This window comes from Mycteria americana, chromosome 6 (assembly GCF_035582795.1).
Source record: "Mycteria americana isolate JAX WOST 10 ecotype Jacksonville Zoo and Gardens chromosome 6, USCA_MyAme_1.0, whole genome shotgun sequence".
Taxonomy (NCBI): Eukaryota; Metazoa; Chordata; class Aves; order Ciconiiformes; family Ciconiidae; genus Mycteria; species Mycteria americana.
This window is the reverse complement of record NC_134370.1, coordinates 48,397,137-48,417,000: the sequence shown is the minus strand read 5'-3', so window position 1 is coordinate 48,417,000 and position 19,864 is coordinate 48,397,137. Positions and strand designations below refer to the sequence as shown.

The 19,864-nt window shown below is 41.6% G+C and overlaps 1 protein-coding gene across 1 annotated transcript in view; it reads left to right on the top strand.

Moving 5' to 3' along the window:
* Positions 1-19,864, top strand: part of NPTN (neuroplastin) — a 60,084-nt gene that overhangs the window by 38,563 nt on the left and 1,657 nt on the right. Inside the window, exons 4-6 of the mRNA XM_075505610.1 lie at positions 7,258-7,391; positions 8,993-9,266; positions 19,352-19,373. Coding sequence (XP_075361725.1) covers positions 7,258-7,391; positions 8,993-9,266; positions 19,352-19,373 — 430 coding nt within the window. The remainder of the gene's footprint in view (positions 1-7,257; positions 7,392-8,992; positions 9,267-19,351; positions 19,374-19,864) is intronic.

The following is a 19,864-nucleotide window of genomic DNA, read 5'->3' as shown; positions in this document are numbered from 1 at the left end:
TTAGCAATTAGAGCATATTATCTTAATTAAGATCTTAAGTCCTTTCTGCCTTCTCTAGGCTTCTTTGGGTGACAAACCACTCCTAGAGACAGAAAATTTAACTTTGGTAATAGATTGAGTAAGACCTTTTTCAGTTTTGTATAATCTCTCAAAAGATCTTTCAGAAACGTTTGGCTTAGGGCTTCTCTGCTGCCCAGTGCCAGACGGGGATACCAAGAGGACTTGGCAGAGAGGTTTACAGGGACATAGGATTTAACATTGTAAAAGAAAAGCCAGTATATCTGATTGAAGTACTGGCACAAAGGGCAGAGGGAGAATAATAACTAATCCCACTAACAACTTTTCCCAGGTAACATATATAAATACAATTGAGTAGTCATCAGTTAAAAGATAATGACTCCAGCACCTCTCTTGGGAGGTATTACACCTGCAGCTTGCTCAGCAGTCGCAATTCTAGGACTCAGTAACCCTATTCTCCAGCTTCTCCTTACAGCATCACAAGAGTGGCTGATGGGCCTCAAATTCCTCCTTGGCAGAGAGAAGTACCAGGGCTTGTCTGGAGTGGGAATTACCTTGTCAAGTCTTCTGCAAAGCAAACTGGAAATTGCAATGCATGTGTACTTTTAAACTGAAAATACACTTTCCTATCTAACTCCTGTTACTTGGAAACTTATGTAGTAATAAATTGGGACTGCATTTGAAGCACAAGTTAGAGAACTTTGCAGTGGCTTTGCAGTCCTAGCGCTGTACATAAATTCATTCTGATCAGAGAGTGCTCATTTGAGTTACTGCTCCTGGAAGAGCCGTATGGCTAAACTTGTATGGTATCGTACATATTTTCTTGGATGTAAATGTCTCTGAATAATAGCCATGCTAGTTGCAAAGAATACACAGGCTTTTTTTACATTGCAAAGGAAGGCATTCTCTGCAATTCCTGCAGTTTGGTGTAAATATTCTACACGTTCTGCCAAAGCAGTTCTAGTTCTCAAAGCAAACAGATTTTTGATACTACTTAATGTGTGGAGATGTTACCTAGTTGTTAATCAAGGCATGTGTGATGTATCAGTGATGCATGAATTTTGTTTGACCATGCAGATGCCGTAATTTAATGCTTACCTGCATGTGTGACCTGTCGCAGTATTTGTGGTTAAACAATTGTACACAAATTTAATTGCCAATTGTAATTATATTGCAATTTTTAACTGCTGATGCACATAGAAAAGATGGTTCTGAATACGAAAGTGCTTGTGGACCAAAATAGTGACTTTCTGACAACTTGTGAACAACTTTAACAAATGCCTCGCAGCAGATGTACTCCAGGATATACCAGTGACATTTGCCTTTTATATAATGTTGCCTATTTTCTTCCTGAATCTCTACATGTGCTATGTAAGAAGATAAAAATGCAGAAACGTGAGCATCACTGTTAGAATTGCTAGGTGTGCTTGTATATTTAAAGCAGATTTCCGTGGTAAAAAAATTACTAGGGCAGCAGTAGTATAACAGCAGTTGAAAATACTGGGTTTTAATGTCAGTCTCTCTGAATTCCCAGGAATGGCATGTCTGGCTTCCCTCATACAGTCAGCTTTTTGATGAAGTATCTGGTGGAGACTTTGAGTATTCCTGCTCAGATTCTCAGAGCTGTTAGGGGCATTGTGTGAGTGCAGCTCCAAGCCTGAAACAACAGGCTGAGCAAATGCTGATATTAGGATTGATTCAAGGATCAATCCCTTGAAATAGGGATCTTCTCCCACTCTTTGCTTTTGCAGTGAAGTCAGCTGGCTGAGAGGGTTGCAGGTAGCCAGGCTGTGATGTATGATGTGGTTATTTTCAGCAGGAACAGTGATGATGATCCTGCCAGGCACTAGCCAAGTTGCAGTGTGCTATCTACTTCCCATCTGGAAGTAGGCTTTTTTAATTGCTCCGTTGCCACATGATGGAAATACCTGCAGTGCTTTTGCTGTGTTGTTGCTAGACCTCTGAAAACTTGAAGAATGAAAGAAAAAAAAAAAAAAACCAACACGCAACCCTGAAGAATTCTGCCTCTGCAATCTTTCTGCTCTTATCAAGATCTTGGGAGGAGGAGGAGGAAACAAGTTTTGTCTTTCTGTCTTCTGATACTCCAAACCATCGTCCGGTGCAGAGCAGCAGCAGTAAGAACCAGATGGGGAAGAATATGCTTCCAGTTCCCTCTGGCTGCCCAGAAGTAGGGCAAGCATCAAGAAAGATACTGATGTATGTAGCGTGACTGATGGAGGGCATCTGTTCTTTCTGCCCTGCCTTCCCATCAAAAGCTCCCTTCTTTCTTTGCACCTGGACAGGTAGAGCTTTTTAATGCCTCTTCCTGTAAGGCCTTTCTGCCATTATCTCATCAAGGGGAGTCTTCTGACTTCCCTCCTTATTCCCTGCTCATTTTGCACCTTTCTCTTCTGTCCTCCACAGTTACTGTTGATTTCCCAATAGCAAGTGCTCAGACCAGTCCCAGTCACTGCTCCTGAGACACATAAGCATTTTTCAAAAGTGGCAAGTTTTATTATACCTCCTAACTTCAGCTGAGCCAGAGGCTCTTGTTTCACATGCAATACCTGCACTCAGAATGTTACTCTTCCATTTTCACTCTGGCTCCAGCCCAAGCAGCATGCTGGAAAAAAGTGGTTATTTCAGCCGCCTTGGAAGATCTTGGTTTCTTGACTCCTCACTGGCTTAAGAAACCTCTGCTACAGTTTCGCAACGCTGTACCAGAAATTAATTAAGAAATCGGGCATTCTCTTAGTACAACTGCATCTTAAAGTGATCCTAAGCATTACACAGAAAACGCACGTCATGTTCTCCCTTCTCGCAGTACCTTTGGTGTCTTAGCTCTCCCCAGGCTATAAAGGTAGACATGGATTAGAATTATAATGCAGAAAAATAAATCTTCCAGAGCCCTTTTACTAGGTCACCCATAAGATATAATAGTTCTTACATGCAAGAATATTTTTAGGTGCTTTTGCCCTTGCTTTAATTTTGTCTGTTAATGGGAAGACTTGAAGGGCTTTTGTTAACTGGGACATGGTTTGGAGGTGTTATGCATATTAGTTCTCCTCTCCTTTTTAGTAATGCTAGTAAAATATCTTGAAAATACCTGGAAATTAAGGGCTGAATACCTCCCATATATCAAGAAATGACATTGCATGCCCTGTAACAATAAAAAAACCCCTCTTTTCAGGGCTGTATTAAAAGCATACCATTCAGAAAGTTGTTGCAAAGTGTATTTTGGGTTGTATGCCTGTTGGGTACCTGAAGCATGGAGGTCCAATGTTTACTCTGGCACAAACCCCTTTTCTGTTGTGATTCAGTTTAAAACTATCAAAAGAATGATGCTTATCAGAAATTTACTCTTGTGTCAAGAATGGCTAAATCTGTATTTAATTGCTACCAAAAAAAAAAAAAAATTTAAACTAGCCCTGCCTCTTTTTGCTCTTCCATGTGCTGTTTCAAACAAATATTCAGTATTTAGTTTTTGTGTTTTACAATGCAGGAATAAAAACTTGCTTTCTTTTATCAGGGGCATTATCTTGGTTTCAATGATGTAGGAGCTGACATAGCATGTTGTGCCCACGTCTCCACAGCCAACTGTATCTGAACAGAGATGTGGATTCTGCTGCTTAAAAGCTGAAGTGAAATCTAAATCCTTTCTGAACAAAACCCGCTTCATTCTGTGCTGTATCTGTTACTGGCACTGGAGCAGAGTGATGTAAGAAAAATCTTGACTTGAAAAGCTTCACAGGAAAACATTGCTCTGTTGCTAAATCTGTGACTGAGGTCAGTTGCAGCAATATTTTAATTGTAGTTTGTAGAGCAGAACACAATTAGCCAGACAGTTTGGTAGAATAGTACTGGATTAATGTCTCAGCCATAGCTTGAAACTGGTTAGCATCATGGCCTGAAATATTAATATTCCATGTAGTGCTCCCCTCAGACTGCGTACAAAAATAGTCCCTGTCCTAGTAGAGCTGGAAATGGCTGCTGTATAACTGTGCCCAGCAAAGAAAGAGCAGAATGTGTTCTTGGCACTTACACTCTCTTTGGGATAACACAGCGAAGATGTCCTCTTCTTAAAGAAATATAATTATCTCTTGGCTGTAGGAGAACACTAGGTCACCCTGCAGTAGAAGCTAAGGTGTCCTAGAAAGCTTTCTCTTTCCTTCCCCCTTTCCCCTTCCCTCTTTCTCTGTCAGCAGCCTTATAGAAAAAGTGGGCCAGCTGCAGGGTGCTGACTTACTGTACACTTTTCCCCTGCAAGGTTCTGCTTTGACTCGCTGTCTGCTGGTAGATGGCAGTGAAAAATGAAGTGCTGACAGATGGAGACTGTGTGGGGCTTGAACTTTAAGCTGATGAGTCCTATTTCTTCTTTTCCTAATGGGCGTAATTTGCAGTTGCTTTTGACAGCCTGTCAGTGCCAGTTTTGGGACCGTTGCCTTGCCACCTTAAGTCTGTCTCTTGAGCTCTGCTTCTGCTGGCCTTTCATTTTTTTATTAGGTTGGATGCGATCTCTGCATATCATCCTCAAGTAAGCAAAAACTGCAGGGAAGTCACTGGGCTTACCTAGTTCCTGCCTGAAAGAGAACTTTCCAAGCCTAGCAAGGAGGAGATGATGCCTTTCAGTAGATCACGAGGTGAAATTGGCTTCTTGTTGAACCACCATCTTTTGGAATAAATGTTATATTCCTTTTTGAGGCTGCAAACAGTGGTTTGAAAGGATGTTGCAGGTGCATACTGATGCTTAATATCCTGAAGATGTAATGCAGTGCACTCAACCCTAAAGCTGATTTATTTTCTTCTTTGAGACCTTCAGCTTGAAAACTTAATTTCCTTCACGTGTTATTGCCCCTTGTAGGCACAGGTAGTATGTGATCACTTAGCAAGTGTGGAGTGTTCTTTCCTTTCCAGCTTGCTTCAGTTTCTATACCTGGCAGCTTCTTTTTTGCAGAAGACCAGAGAATTGTTATGATCTGGTGTCTTCATTCAGTTCATGTTTGTGTCTGAAAGTATTTTCACGTTTGATGTGTAAAGATACATTTTAGGTGTCATTTTTCTTAAAGATAAGTAAAACCCCCATCGTCTTGTTATATATCATGGCTATGGTTAGCATCATCTTGCAACTAGTCAGCATTTGTCTAGCCTCATCCATTGGTCTTGCTATACGATCGTGGATATTGAATATTGTTAGCAAAGCCGTTATTTGCCCGTGTGGATACTTAGACTTTGATCAAGTACTTCCTTCACCTTCTTCCTTATGGGTTGGTACAATCATAGTATTTTTCTTAGGTAATGAGCTCTTTTTCCAGCTCCCTGCTGCAAAGGCGTTCACTTAAAAATCAGGGGGGAAAAAAAGTGCTTAACATATTAAAAATTTTAAAATGGCATAACATCCTTAAGGGTTCTACCAGAAGTCCTAGAGTTAGTTTTAATTTCTGGTGGGCAGTATCTCTGCTAAGGAACCGGCCTCTGCATCCTCTGCAGCAGCGTCCAGTGTGGACGATCTGTTCAGCTTGTCAGTGCATACTTGACAGCTCTGGCTGTTGCTGAGTTGGAGCAAATCATGCATTAGAAAATGCAGCTAGGAGTTGTTAATTCTGTAAGCAGCAAGTGCATGTTTCTTTACATGGCAAATGGTCAGAAATTCTGCAAACCTCACGTGTGTGTTGAAAATCCTGTTTGAATTTACACAGGCATTTTGAGAAAAGCCTGGGTTGATCAGTCTCTCCTGGTGGTGTCTTTTCAGACGAATACACACATACTAAGGAATGCTGTAGCTTAAGTATTGTTAAAACCATGATTTTTCTGTTGTTCAGAAGCTTATTTTAATTCTGCCTCTAACAATATTATCAATCAGCTGCATTACTGTCTGAAAAGGGTCTTGCAGGAGTAAGGTATGGGATGCATTTTAAAAGCCCTTGCCTTTGATATATGAATTCCTTTAGCACTTAAACTTGCCAAACGTTTTCCCAAAGAGTTGTGATGTAATTTTTGGGAAGAGCAGGTTCAGCTGATGTTGCCTGTTGCACAAGATGTTTTGCTTGTTTGTGTTCGCTGTGTCTGACAACTGTGAAATTTGCTTAATTCTCTTAGCTTGCCCCTGCAGATAAGCTGTCACAAACCCGTGCTCCCTCTCTATACCTATCTGTAGGGGTTGCTAGTGGTAAAGGGAACCCTCCTTGAATAGACCCTTATAATAAATTCCAGTGCCTGGGGGTCTTTTCCTGGAGCGCACAGATTGGACTTTGACTGGATTAACAGATCAGTGTCCTGCGATCACACAGCAGGCCACGTGTGACATAATTAGCAAGCTAGAAAGTGAATGGGCTTTAAAGGTGGTCACTACGGCACCGAAGCCATCTGCTTCAGTGAAGGTTCAGCTCAGGCAGTCCATTGATCCATTGTAATCTCTCATGAGATATTAAGCTGTAATGGGCTGCTGTGACAAACGTGGCAAATGGCAGTGATGTTATTTATAGATAAATTAATTCAGAAGACCCTCTGCTGATATTCAGAGCTGTGTTTTGCTTGTGGTTGCCCAGCTTCACCTGCAACCCTCCTTAGATTATATGTATTTGTGGGTAGGCTGAATGGAACAATCTTTGTTGGAGGGATTTTGACTTCTGCTGCATTACCTAGTGGTACCCAGGAGTAGTGTCGCTGTAAGGTATAACAGGCGTAAAGTCTAACAAGTCACAGCATGTTTGTGGACCAAATCTAAAATCTTGCCGCAAGGAAGAATACCTTGATTCAGCTTTCAGAAATTTGTGTTAAGACAGTATCGGTTCAGAGTCCTGACGCGATGGGCAAGTTATAACCAGAATCTCTGACAGCTCTGTTTCAAAGCTGAAGGTACTGCAGAGCCACAGGGATCTCCTGAGTGGTGGGGAGGGAGATGTGGATGTTTTCTCTGCTTCCTGCACTGGGGAACAGCTGGGCCATCTTAGTTTTGTAGGTTTGTGGTAGGTAACTCAAGTTTGATGTTGAGATTTCTCCTTTGTCCCTCAGTTTGTCTGGCAAACCAACCCTGAAGGACATTCTTGCAGATCTTCAGTTGAGATGCTGCTTGGAGAGACACGGGAATCATGATTTTTTTTCTGTAAGGTGGGCTCAGTGTGGGAAAGGCAACAGCTTCCAGGGAACTTGTCACTTATTTTCTGTTCAAATTCTCAGAGCTTGAAATAACTCTCTCTTTAATGAGCAGCTTGTAAACAGTTTTTTTGTTTTGTTTCATAGCTACTCCTGACATCACTGGCCACAAGCGAAGTGAAAATAAAAATGAGGGGCAGGAGGCACTCATGTACTGCAAGTCTGTGGGCTTCCCACATCCCGAGTGGGTGTGGCGCAAGAAGGTCAATGGAGTATTTGAGGTAAGAAAACTGGGGTGTCAGGCGTGTATTAACCTGCCAAAACCCTCAGTAAGGAAGGAAACAAGCACCTTGGGTTTAGGGATATATTATTTAGGGTGCCTTATAACTTCTTGAAATGCAGTTCCTCAGAAGTCTGATACGTTAGGGAGTGAAGCTGAAATTTTTCAGCAGCAGTGAGTGTAAAAATGGATATTTATATTGTTGCTGTGCAAACAGAGTTGCTCATTGCATTGCTGCTGGGCAAAGTTATGAACTATCCAGAAAGATATGATGTTCAGAGTATTTGCTATAAATTGCAAAACATGAGTTATGAAATGTGATTTAAGAATGCATTTGGTTATAAATTTCTCAAACTGTTTCCCAGTTTTACTGTTTGAGCTCACAAGACTTAATATGAGGATATGGCAGTGATATCTATCAGTGTTTAAGTGATCATATTTTTTCCATGTGGCAACTGATCTAGTGAGCAAAAAAACTTGACCAGCAATTGGAATAGCAGAAGAGAAGCTGGAGGTTGCTAAATCCTCAGCCCACCTATTTTTACATTGCTGTATGACCTGCCAGCGGTAGCAATTTGATTGATAGATGAAGAAAAAATGTTAAGCAAATAATAGTATGGGTTGATTGTTCACTGTTAAGTGCGAGCTTAAATTTTTAAGAGACAGTGCTGTATGAGTGACTTTACCAAGTGCTGTGAGTAATCAGAGTCCTGTATGGTGTTCTGCAGATTTCCCTTCACACTGGCTTTCTGCTGAACTTATTTGATAAATTCATCCAAGATTAACTTTCAGGAAGATCAAACATGCATACTTTGTCAAAGTTTTGCCCCTTTTTAATTCTTTAAACGTAAGCAACTATGGAAGTCTTCCCCCCCCCCCCTCCCCCCCCCCCCCAAATGTAGAAACAATATGGTGCCTCGAATTCCAGCTTCTCTAAATATTCCTGAAGTCAGTGACTCAGGCTGCTCTGACCACAAATCTGTGAGCAGTGTGTGTTTTTGGTTTGTTGTGGTTTTTTTTGTTTGTTTGGTTTTGGTTTTTTTTTTTTTTAATTGTAAAGGCAAAAATTTGTTAGGGCCGTCATACCTTAAATAGTTACCTAATGCGGTGTAGAATACCCTTAAACTGGTACTGCTTTTTCTTTTTTTTTCCCCCACTTCTACACTAAATTGTTTTGTCCCCTGCTAGAGAATGTATTCTCTCTCTTGTTACTTGTCTCATCTGTTTAGGTCGACCTGTTTCATCTTACTGCTAAACTGGTGAGTGGAGTGTAACAGTTTCTCTTGAAGCAAAAGGCTGAGAACATGGTAGCTTATATGAGCACAACCAGTGGCATATTTCGTGGCTGATACTGTAAAGTAGGATAAAAATACAGCTTGTCAGTCAAGCTGGCATATTTCTGTTGTAGTTTTGAAGCACAATTCACTTTAGCAAGAGATACAGAATAAACACTGACAGTGGGCATTTCTGTTGTGTTAAGGAAGCAGTTTCTTTGAAGAATCCATCAAATCTCTTCTAGTTTCCATAACATAGAAATGAAAAGGCACCAGAACTTACTAAAGCTCTTGCTCTTTTCCTCTTCCACCTTTCTCCTTTTATCAGGACATCAACAACTCCTCTGGCAGATTCTTTATTTCAAATAAAGACAACTACACCGAGCTCAGCATCACAAACCTACAGATAAATGAGGATCCTGGCGAGTACCAATGCAACGCAACCAACCAGGTCGGCTCTGTCTCAGTCACAACCATCCTCCGTGTCCGCAGCCACTTGGCTCCCCTCTGGCCCTTTTTGGGGATCTTGGCAGAAATCGTTATCCTTGTTGTCATCATAGTTGTTTATGAGAAAAGGAAGCGGCCAGATGAAGTCCCAGACGGTAAGCGTGCTGAAAACCACTTGTAAGGAGGGAAGAAAAAAAAAAAAAGGCAAAGCGAACTTGTGGAGGCAGAACAGAGTGGGGCTTTGTGGCAGGAAGGATCAGCAGCACAGTTAGTTCAGCTCTGAGCTCTTTGCTTTCTCATCTGTTCACTCTCCAAACATTAAGCCCAGAGAGGGTCCAAGTGCTGTGCAAAGGCCTAACACTGGATTTCCCCAAGATCTCAGACTATGGGGTGGGAGGGTGGTTATTTCATTATCTTTAAAGCTTTTGTTACACAAGGTGTGTCTAGCGCTCCTGTCTCTTTCCTGCTGTATTAGCCCTGAGAAATCCTGCACGTCAGCCCTAAGGAGCATAGAGCAGAACAAGGGGAGAGCTGGAAACACATGATGGCACTCCCTCTTCCATGTGGCATCTGGATTGGACACTGGGCAGGTTTTGTAAGGAAACATTACACTTAAAGGGATTGGGACTGCAGAGATGCTTCAGAAATAAAACATGTTTTAAAAGGGTGGGGGTAGGGCTCTTATTTTGATCTGTAACCGGATTTGTATTTAAGGAATGCTCTGGAAACTATATCTAGTTGTAATAGCCACTGAGTTATATTCTCTAAAGATTAGCTATTTATGGTCTGATGGTAGCACTAATTAGTTACACTGAGTTTGGTGCACAAAAAAGTAGTAACTGTTTCATCTTTGAGCTTCTTCTGCATACCTTCGTTTTTTAAAGATGGGGGAAGGGGCAGTTTGAGGCTAAAATGAGTATTTGAAAGAACCACATCGAGAAATGGGCTTTAATGTGACACCTAGCTGCTTACTACAGTGCTTATCAAGAAAACTTATCCAAGGAATCCTTGTGAGACGCGGCTGGTATGCCATTGTGCTGTAGAACATGACGCATCCAAGTAATGGGGCAGGTGCATTAGAGTACGTGGAGGGCAACATGCTGAATCAGTATGGGAAGCACCGAATCATTAGTGTCTTCCTGGGTTGGACAAGCCCTCTAGCATGGTAGATAACTTCCCAAGGCAGCTGTGTTGCAGCTTGTGCAGCAATGATTAGTTGTTGCCGAGCTGTACAAGGGATCAGTAACAACACAGCAAGACGTTTGCCTTTTGGGATGAAAATGTAGGTGCTGAAACACTGATCTGCTTGTGAAGTTTGGGCAAAAACAACTTCACCATTCCTGAGCTATATTTCAGAGAATGAAAAAAAAAACCAACCAAACTTATGAAACAGATAATAAATGTTAATACTTTGAGAATGTCTGAGGCTTGGATCACTTCTGTAGCAGATGAAAACTGTCTTAAGTAGTGTATACATAGAGGAAACTAGCTTTTGATCTTAACCACTTGAGTAGCATTTACTAACTGCTTATAGAGCATGCATTGAGACTGGTCTAGGTGTGTATCCAACAAAATTTAAACTGTGTGTAGTGCATGTTCCTCTGCATAACTAACAGCTTCACAGTTGCTAAGGGGTTTATACTGCCAGCAGTTTTTCCTCAAAGTGGATCTCAACCAGCCCAGAAAACTTTGAAAAAGACTATTTAAATAGTTTTTTTGTTGCACTTCTCCTGTATTGCTATGCCACATTGGCATAACTTTGATGTCAGGATGGCCAGAGAGAATCTCACCTCTTTGTTGATGGCTGGTCATGGTTCCCTGCATTTCAGACTTTCATTTGATGAAGTTTCACAAGGACCAAAATAAGATATCAGATTGTAATTTGATATGTAAATATTCATTGCAACCAGCCTCAGATGGACTTAATCCAATAGAAATTGGCTTTGACTTGACCAGCTCGCAATGCAGCCACTGTGTTAGTGCGATTAAGCGCACACTGGAGGTGAAGAGTTCACTACCTGTTTGTTTCAAAGGCTGAAGTTTTCCTGGCTGGTCTGACTGCTCTTCAGATGCCTGAGGGATCCAGTCTCATCATCTCTGATGGAGACGTCCAAGATGATGAGCCAAGTAACTGAGGTTACTAAATTTGCTTGCTCGGTCTGCTATCATTTTAAAGGCAGCTAAGCTTGAGTCCTGGAGAGTGATGCACCTCTGTGGTGGACAACTGCTTTCTCTGTCCACTTTCTTGGAGGACAAAATCCAGTACTGAATATCACTGAATATCTGTGTATTGGGTTTGCCTGGATGAAGAGACACAATCGGCATAACATCTTCTCAACTAAAGGCCGACTTGAGTCCTACATTCCCACGAATGCTCTTGCACTTTCTGTAATGCCATTTGAAGCTTTCTGTGATATCTTGGTGGGAAACACCCTGTAAGCAGGGGCATTTTACAAATGCATATGTGAGAAATTGTTGATAGTCTGCTGATTTCCACACTTGGATGTTTTACTTAGGATATTCTTAACTTTATTCTTTTACATACGTTGTTATGAAATGCCAAAGTTAATGTTTTAATGCAATGGCGTGCTTATCACTTGGAATTTAAACTCTCTGCTTCCAAAATCATACATCCGCCTCCGCATGCTGCAGTGAGCTGTAGCGGGTAACATCAATGAGCCTATAGCTGAGCCAGCAACTCATGCAGATATTAGTCTAAACACCATATTACTTAGTATAAATATTATTTGGCAACAGCTGTGATCTCTCTCAACTATCAGCTGGTTTTCTGAAATTTTTTTTTTTTTAGTATTGATTTTGATTTTGATGTAATAAGCTTTAAGGACAAGGGTTGTGGTTGTGCCAGATCTTCATATGAAACTGCTGCGGCAATAATGATGGGGCTGTTAGTGCCTCCTTGCTAACAGGGGAAAAAACTGGTAGCCTCATCAGCAGAGTAACCACACTGACGGCCCTTCTTGCTGGGATGTGAATTTTGTCATTGGACCACTCCAAATTTTTCCTTGGACACTGAGTTTCCTTCATATTCCCCACCATCACCCCTCTCCCCATCTTCCCATGGCAGAATAACTGTGGACTCTCCTTAGTCACCGGATTTCTCTGAAGTTCATACTTTGCTCTGGAGCAGCACGTAGAAGCAGCCAAAAAAACCCCAGCCATGTTTGAGGATGGATGGCCATTTTGCATCTTTATTTGGACCGCTGCCTAGTGGATCGTTATCATTTGGCTTGGCACGTCCTCCTGCTGCAGGCTGTCTATTCCTGCAGATAAGGTGTCTGCTACTGGTAAACAGCCTAAATGTTGGGGTGCAAGCCTTGTACCTGTAGTCTCACCCTGCAGAGGGGTGGCCCATGGGGTGCTGTAGATTCCACCTTAGGGAGAGGAGGGGGGGATGTCTCCCACGTTCTGTCAGGCTTTCTTTCCCCTTGAGAATCCTTTCATATACTGGCTAATGTGCGTCCTGTTAAGAACATCTCAGGAGTGAGGATTCCTACATAGCCCTAGTGCAAACATGACTTATTCAGGACACTTTAAGGATTTCTTTTAAAAGTTTTGGAGAAAACCAGTGATGCTAAACATCGTAACTTCCCCTGTATACGAAAAATCAAAGCCTTTCTGAAGCTGAAGGAACTGTTAAATTGACAGTCTAGAAGTACACCTGCAACCTGTGCAGAGCCTGACTAATAACAGGGTAGGATGAAATGCAGTTGACCTGCATTTATCTTGGGTCTTGCTGGGGGATGCTGGTGCCCACACTGAGCTCTCACCTCATGCAGTACCCAGGTGACATCATTTCTAGGTCTGGCTCAGTTAAGCCTACACAAGTTACAGGCAGCCCTTCAGAGTGTGCTGTGTTCATCCCCTTGGATGAAACCAGCCCAAGCTGAAAGCTGGAGATTGCTCCAGACTGCACTAATAACAGGAACACTTAATTTGAGTCCTTTTACCATTCTCAGCTGTATCAGCCTGCCTTCACTGAGGTGCCACCTTCCAGACACTGCTCGTCTTGCTGCTCTTTTTTGAGAACTGTATTGAACTATTTAGCATTTCCACATCTCCAAAGAATCCTCCAATTCAATGTAGCACAAGGTAGTGAGACGGCAAAGCCTGAGGGTCCCCCCCACTTTACCCTGACTGATGAAGAACTGTATTTTAGATGTTTCTCAGGCAAACCTCAGAAGTATATAAACCTTTTGACAAACCAGATCAGTAATTTCAGTGTTTGTATTTGCAGTGCATTTGCATACACACAAGAGGATATTTGTAGGAACTTCATAGAAAAGTGAGTGGTCTTACAGCTGTATCAGCCTAAAAAAAAAAAAAAAGGCAAAAGCAAGGCTTGAGGGCTCTACCTTTTTGGTGAGTCTAAACAAAGAAATGCCAAAAAGGACTTTTAATAACTGATGTTGAATAGAAGTACCCAGTTGCTAGTGGGGGGGATGTGACCGTCTGGAGAGAAACGTCTCTGTCCTGGAAGGTGTCTGGGATGCTTTCCAGAGCACTTGGGAACTCTACCTGGCCAGCCAAAATAAAGCCAATTGAATTAATTCCCTTTCCCTCTCTCTCATCTCCATGTTCCACAGGCTAAAAATTTCCTGTCTTAGCATGCCAACTACCTCATCTCTTGGTGGATGGGTAGAGTGACAGATAACCTGGTTAAATTTGGAGCAGTTCTTCTGAATTTACTGTTTAGCTGCGGAGTGAGGCCGCTTAGGTTTCAGAGCTTGGGGGGGATAAAGGGCTGTGTGTTACGAGACACTTTCCCAATGTACTCGCTGGCCTTACGAAAGGTGTTACCTCCATCTAGAAGTGCTGCCATGCTGGAAGGGCGAGGGCACTCCTTTAACTTTGGCATTTCCTGACCGCGGGTTTTTTTGCATGGACCTTGCTTTTTGTCTTTAGTGTATTTGCTTTTTATGCCATGGAACAGGGCTGCTTAGTAGCTCCTTTGCTAATATTTCCTCCTTCATGTAATTCAGTTTATTTTTTCTTCTGCTGCTGTATAGCAGAAAAAGGAACTTTGCACCTGTGAAATCCATATTTCCACCAGAAATGGTGCAAGGATGGCATTAGTGGATGCCCAGGGCAGGTTCTTGCTGTTGTGCCTGTGGATTAGGGGCATTCTCATCCTTCTGGTAGGGGAGGTGACTGCAGTGAGTACCTCCAGTAACCTGCCCACAGGCGTGAGCCCCCTTGCATCCAAATTATGTGCTGGAAGGAGGAAGGGACGGCAGATTGAGCTTGAATTTCTGCATCCTTTCAAAATGAGAGTTTTGACTTCACACATAGTAAAGCAATATATGGATCATGTACCTTTTCCAGAGAGCGGCTAGGTTTTGTAACATCAAGAGTGGGTGAATAACATGCAGCTTCCAGTGGCTTTTGGTGATGAAATCTGCATGAACGTGGCATGTCAAGGCCAGAGACACTGGTGCATCGCTGCATGTACGATGGGAAACAGTTTCAGCAGGGGACTGCTGATGCATTTTGCTCAGAATGCAAGCTGCTTGGACTTTCCTTGACAATAAAAGGAAGCAAATAGCTTTTTATTCCTCTGTGGTAGAGCTTAAGCTGCTTATTTTTGATAGATGTAGCGATCAGCCATTGTGACCTGAATGTAGTATATCAAAGATTCCTAAAGAAAGCGCTTTTTCTGTTGTTGCTGGATCAAATAGCCTAAAATTAGGAAAGACGCTGTTTTAAAGGGTGTGTTCTGGGGTAAGTAGAAAGTAAAAACTTCTCTGCTGCATTCCCCCATAGGAATGTAAACAGTTTTTACTTTAAAATCCATATTGTACATGATCTTTAGCTCAAACCCATGAGGTGACTGGGTTGTAACATGTCCTTTTTCATTCTTCCCTTCTCATTTCTCAGCTTAATACAAAGACTTTCCATAAATGTTTTTCTGCTCCGGCCCTGCAGAAGCTCCTTCCATATCCCCATATTCTTTCTAATACTCATTTTTTTTTTCTTGACTTTCCCTGTTCCTGCTATTACTGTAAGTAATTTAAAGAACAAAATTTTTTCACTAAAATGGTTTACCTTGTAACAAGTTAATTTTGGGGTTTTTTTCCTGTTGCCCACACCTTTCTCTCCCATGCTTAAAATTCATCAAAGGGAGAAAATTGTCAGACAGGCACCTTGCGAGACTGTGTAGCTATCAACTACGCCTAACAGTGAGCATCGTTGTGTCACAGTGGTAATCAAATAGCCTGGCTCCTCTTGGCCTTTATATACTAACTTGTTAGATGCTATGATAGGATCAGAATTCCTCCAGTCTAATGTAAGTAATCTTGGCCAGAGAGTCTCTGTTGGCGATACGCTTGTTGCCTTCATTCCATTTCAGAGCAACTGCTTTATTTTTATTGGTTTGCTTTATGGAGCAAGATGAGTGTCTCCATTCACCTCTTCTTCTCCCACCCTCCAAAATACTCCTGTTAGTGAATCCAAAGAGAAGAGCATTGCTCTGAACCTGACATGCATCGTGGTGGTAAATGCTGCCTTCAAATCTTTGCATGCAACCAAAGCCCTAAATGGTTAATGCAGGTTGTAACGCTTGCGTCCCTATGAACAGCTACCTGGTGAGAAAGCATCATGGTCCTGCGTGGCTGTGGACTGCTTTGAGTGCTCGATGTGGACCCTTCCAAATGTTTTATGAGTTACAAACTGAAAAAAATCTATAAAAATTTTTTTAATTTTTCCAACTTGGACAAACACATCTAAATTCTTATAAATGTTCTTCTCAAAGGTTTTCAACCCACTGTCAAATTTTCTCTTCCCAGAAAGCAAAATCTTAAGCTAGCTTTTAAATATCAAAATTCCCCAGTGATCTCTGTAATAGTTCCAACAAATTGCTTTGCAGACCGTAGAAGTTGTATTGTAACACAGGACCCTGAAGCTGCCACAGACGCTGGCTTTTCCTTTTGAGCATTTGAACAGAAATTGAACATAAGTTTCATTTTAATAATGTTCCAGTTCACTACTGATCTGTAAAGGCAGGTCTGAGGTATAAGAACCCTTGCTGAAGCTGCTGGTCTCGACTTCTCTTTGTGTAGATTTCTTCACAAGTTTCAATGCACAAGAGCGTAGAGTCTCTTCAGATGTAAAAATGTGGATCTTGGTGCTGGAAGTGCCCATTAGTGTTTCATTTTTAACTTCCACCAGTCATAAGAGGCTACACAAGATTAATGTGATATTAAAAATAAATACTGTAGCTTTCCAAAGGAGGTAAAAGAAACTGTGTAACATCTAAAATGCCTTATAAATTAAGGCTGAAAGTAGGGGGTGGGGAGGAGGGGGGGAACAAAACACAGCCCCCTTCTCAGACTGCCGAAGCACGAGTTACATTCCCAGACAGTTAATACAAGTGGGGGAGCTAAAGCAAATCTATTTGTCATCATCTTGCAATTTTAATGTCCAGATATTTTTTGTGTGGAAGGATTGATTACATGTGTTACATGATCCGTTAAAGACAGCAGCAATTCTAACCTTTCAGTTCAGAAATGTGCTATTTCAGGGCAACACTAAGCAGATAACCACTATACCCACAAGAAAGGCTTGGCTGGTTGGGTTTTTTTAATCTTGTATTATATAAACAATGGGGTTTTTGGAGTCTGCAGATCCCCTCCAAATTCAAAAGGAAATTCCTGCAAAAGGAGGGGTTTCGTGTGGTCAATTATAAAATTACAGCTCAAATGGCAGCATTTCGGGAGCCCCACGGGTGCGGAATGGAATGAAGCAGCATATTGGGAGAATGTTCTCTATGGCCATAGGTTTTACGTACTATTAGAGACAATTGGTTACTAGAGCAGGTCTTCTGGCATAAAGGTTTTGAGTTATATTGATATTTGTCAGTTACTATGACTTCTTTTTTTTCCCCCCCTCCCCCCTTCAATTGCATCATACCCTTAAAAAATGGTGGTAAGTGAGAGATCTGCATGCTTTGGAGTTTGTTTAATCTCCGCTTCAGTCTATACAATGCACAAGTCATAACGTTAACACTTTTTCTTGAAACTTCATTCACGTTCACAACTAATTTGGATTTCAGTTTGCTGTTTTTAATCTTTATTTAGTCTAATTTTGTACTTATTTTCCTGTTGTTCTGTTGCCCCCTGATTTCGCTAAGGTTTCGGTCTTTGTCTGTACTGTACTGGGGATGCTTTTCCAGCAGTTAAATGGCTGACCAGGATAGTAACGCACAGAGAAATTTTCCTCGGCGTTATTTTATCTTCATTTAGGTTATAGATGGGAAAAGGACGAGTGGTGGTGACCCACTGTATAATCTTAAGTATTCCAATAGGCATTTTTGTTGGATCTTTGTTAGGAAAACACCCGATGGCAGCCTTTATAAATGTGAAGCTTTTTTTTTTTAAACACACAAAACTACTTATCTGAAATAGGCATCTAAATATTTTAACAGAGAAGGAAAAACAGTTATTTTATTTTATAGCAAGAGAGCACTTGTATCTTAACGGTGCAGTTTGATATTCTGAAGTCCAGCCAAACAAACTCTCAAAGATGTCGATTATGCTTGTTAGAAAGCTGAGATTTCTGAGTCTGAAAGCAGAATGGCATGGGTAGCAGTACTGATCTGGGGGTGGGGGGAAGTAAGGGCTTGCTGTCTGTCCTAGGCTCTTCCCAGCCAGCGCGTGGAGTATGTAGCGCAGCCTGCTTTAAGATCTTTTGTGAATCAAAAGATGTTTGCAGAGGGAAGTTCTAGATTTACTCTACTGTGCTTTGTGTTTCAGTACCTGATGTGTCTCTGTATATCTCCACTGTATATACAATAGCACATTGATGTCTGGTTGTCCTTACTAGTCCTAGTTCTCTCTGTATCTTGTCCGATAGTGTACTGTTGCTGGTAATGGACTTCTGTGGACACTGGTGTGTCGCTAGTGTGTTATTTTGGCTGTAAAGCTCTTGGTTTGTGGTCAGTTCTTTATTTTTTTGAAATACTTTTTTTGTTCCGGTCACTGTCTGTGCTAGCGGTGGCTTTGCCTATCCGTTGCCTTGAAAGGTACAGGTGGAGTAATGTCCCCTTTGACCGACATTACTCCTAGCGTGTGCTCATGCGGATGCCTACACTGTTAAGACTGTAATTTCCATAACTGCTTCATGTGCGCTAAGCACCCTTGTGGAATCCTGCTGAGAGTTTCTTAAAGACTTCAATGAAAAATCCCGCTAGCATGAGGTGAGAACGGCAACTGTTGAGTGCCAAAACCAGCAGGTCCTGAATTGGTCCCCCCAAAATACTTCTACAGGAGCGTTAAGTTTCTGGATTGATTTTTGTACTTCTGTTTAAATGCACTTCTGTCTTCTGTATTGCAGCTTGGGGGCAAAATAAGGTGGCTTATAATAAAAAAAAATGTTCAATTGGTCATGAGAGTGCTAATGCGAAAGATTAATCATTGGCAGATCTTTTTCCAATTCTTAGAGTATTTTTGCCAAGAGACACAGGCAGAACAATGCTTTTAGTCTTCTGTAGCCGAAGTCTGTTGTGTCTGGAGGTGTTACAACACCTCTAACTCTTCCTGGTGTTTTGAGCCCTGTGCTCTATTGGACACACACACAATGTCTGCTCCTATCCAAGGACTATGTTTGGATACTTGAATCAAGTATTGCACCTGCAACCTCCTCCTAACCTGGTCCGTTCTAATTAGACATTGAGAAGAACGGAATGCGTAGAGGTTGTATCATCCATGGGGGAAGATGAGCATATGGTGTATATACCCGGTTATGTATATACTGGCAGTTACCCATCAGCAGTTGAAGAATGGCTTAAAAAAAAAAAATTATATATACATATATATATATAAAAAATATATTTTAAAAAATCAATGCAAGAAAACAACCAGCAGGATTTTACAACTGAGACGTTGGTTTGTCTTCTCATCTATTTTTTATGAGATTGAACCACTGGAACTTGGGGACAAGATGAGTCTGACCATATCGCAACAATCTGTCCGCTACAGTTGCAGTTCTTCATGACAAGCATTCAAAGTGTTAACTAAAACCATTGAAGCAACATACCTGCCATTAAAACTTGAATCCAGAAAAATAACTCCATGAATCTTTGCACTACCAAGTGGAATGGCCTTTAATGCTGTAGATAGATCGGTTTGCTGTTTGCGGTTCAGACAGCATTACAGCGCAAAGACTGACTCTCTTTTTCTTTCCTTTCCTTGTTTTTCCCTGGATTGCACTGGAATTCTTGCTGCAGATGATGAACCAGCTGGGCCAATGTAAGTGCATTGTAAGAAAAAAATATTACTGAGCTTAATCTGAGGGTTTATGGGAGTTTACAGTACATAAGATTGATATCAGGTGTGACATTACTAATGGTAACAGACCCTTTGGTTTGTGGTTTGTTAGCATCGGAGTAAAGAAAAGTGGTATCTGCAAGGTCCTTGCTAGAAAACCAAGTATTGCTGAGGGAGGTAGAAACAAATATTTGTGCTGAAGCCACATGTGGTCTCCCTGACTGCCTGGTGTAGCAGGTCTGATATGTTTTTTTTACAAATATCTTAAGCAATTGGCAAACTGGGGGGGGGGGGGGGGGGACGGGACACCAGCTTCTTCAGTTGTAAAAAAGAAGCTGTAAAACGAGGAAGCAGGATGACACATGTAGGAGGGGAAATGCACAGGACAAGAAGGTGGCAACATACAGTCTAAAAGTCGTGTTGTCTTTAGCCACTTGAGTTAAGAGGAGGAAGAATGAAATGCTGTTTAACCT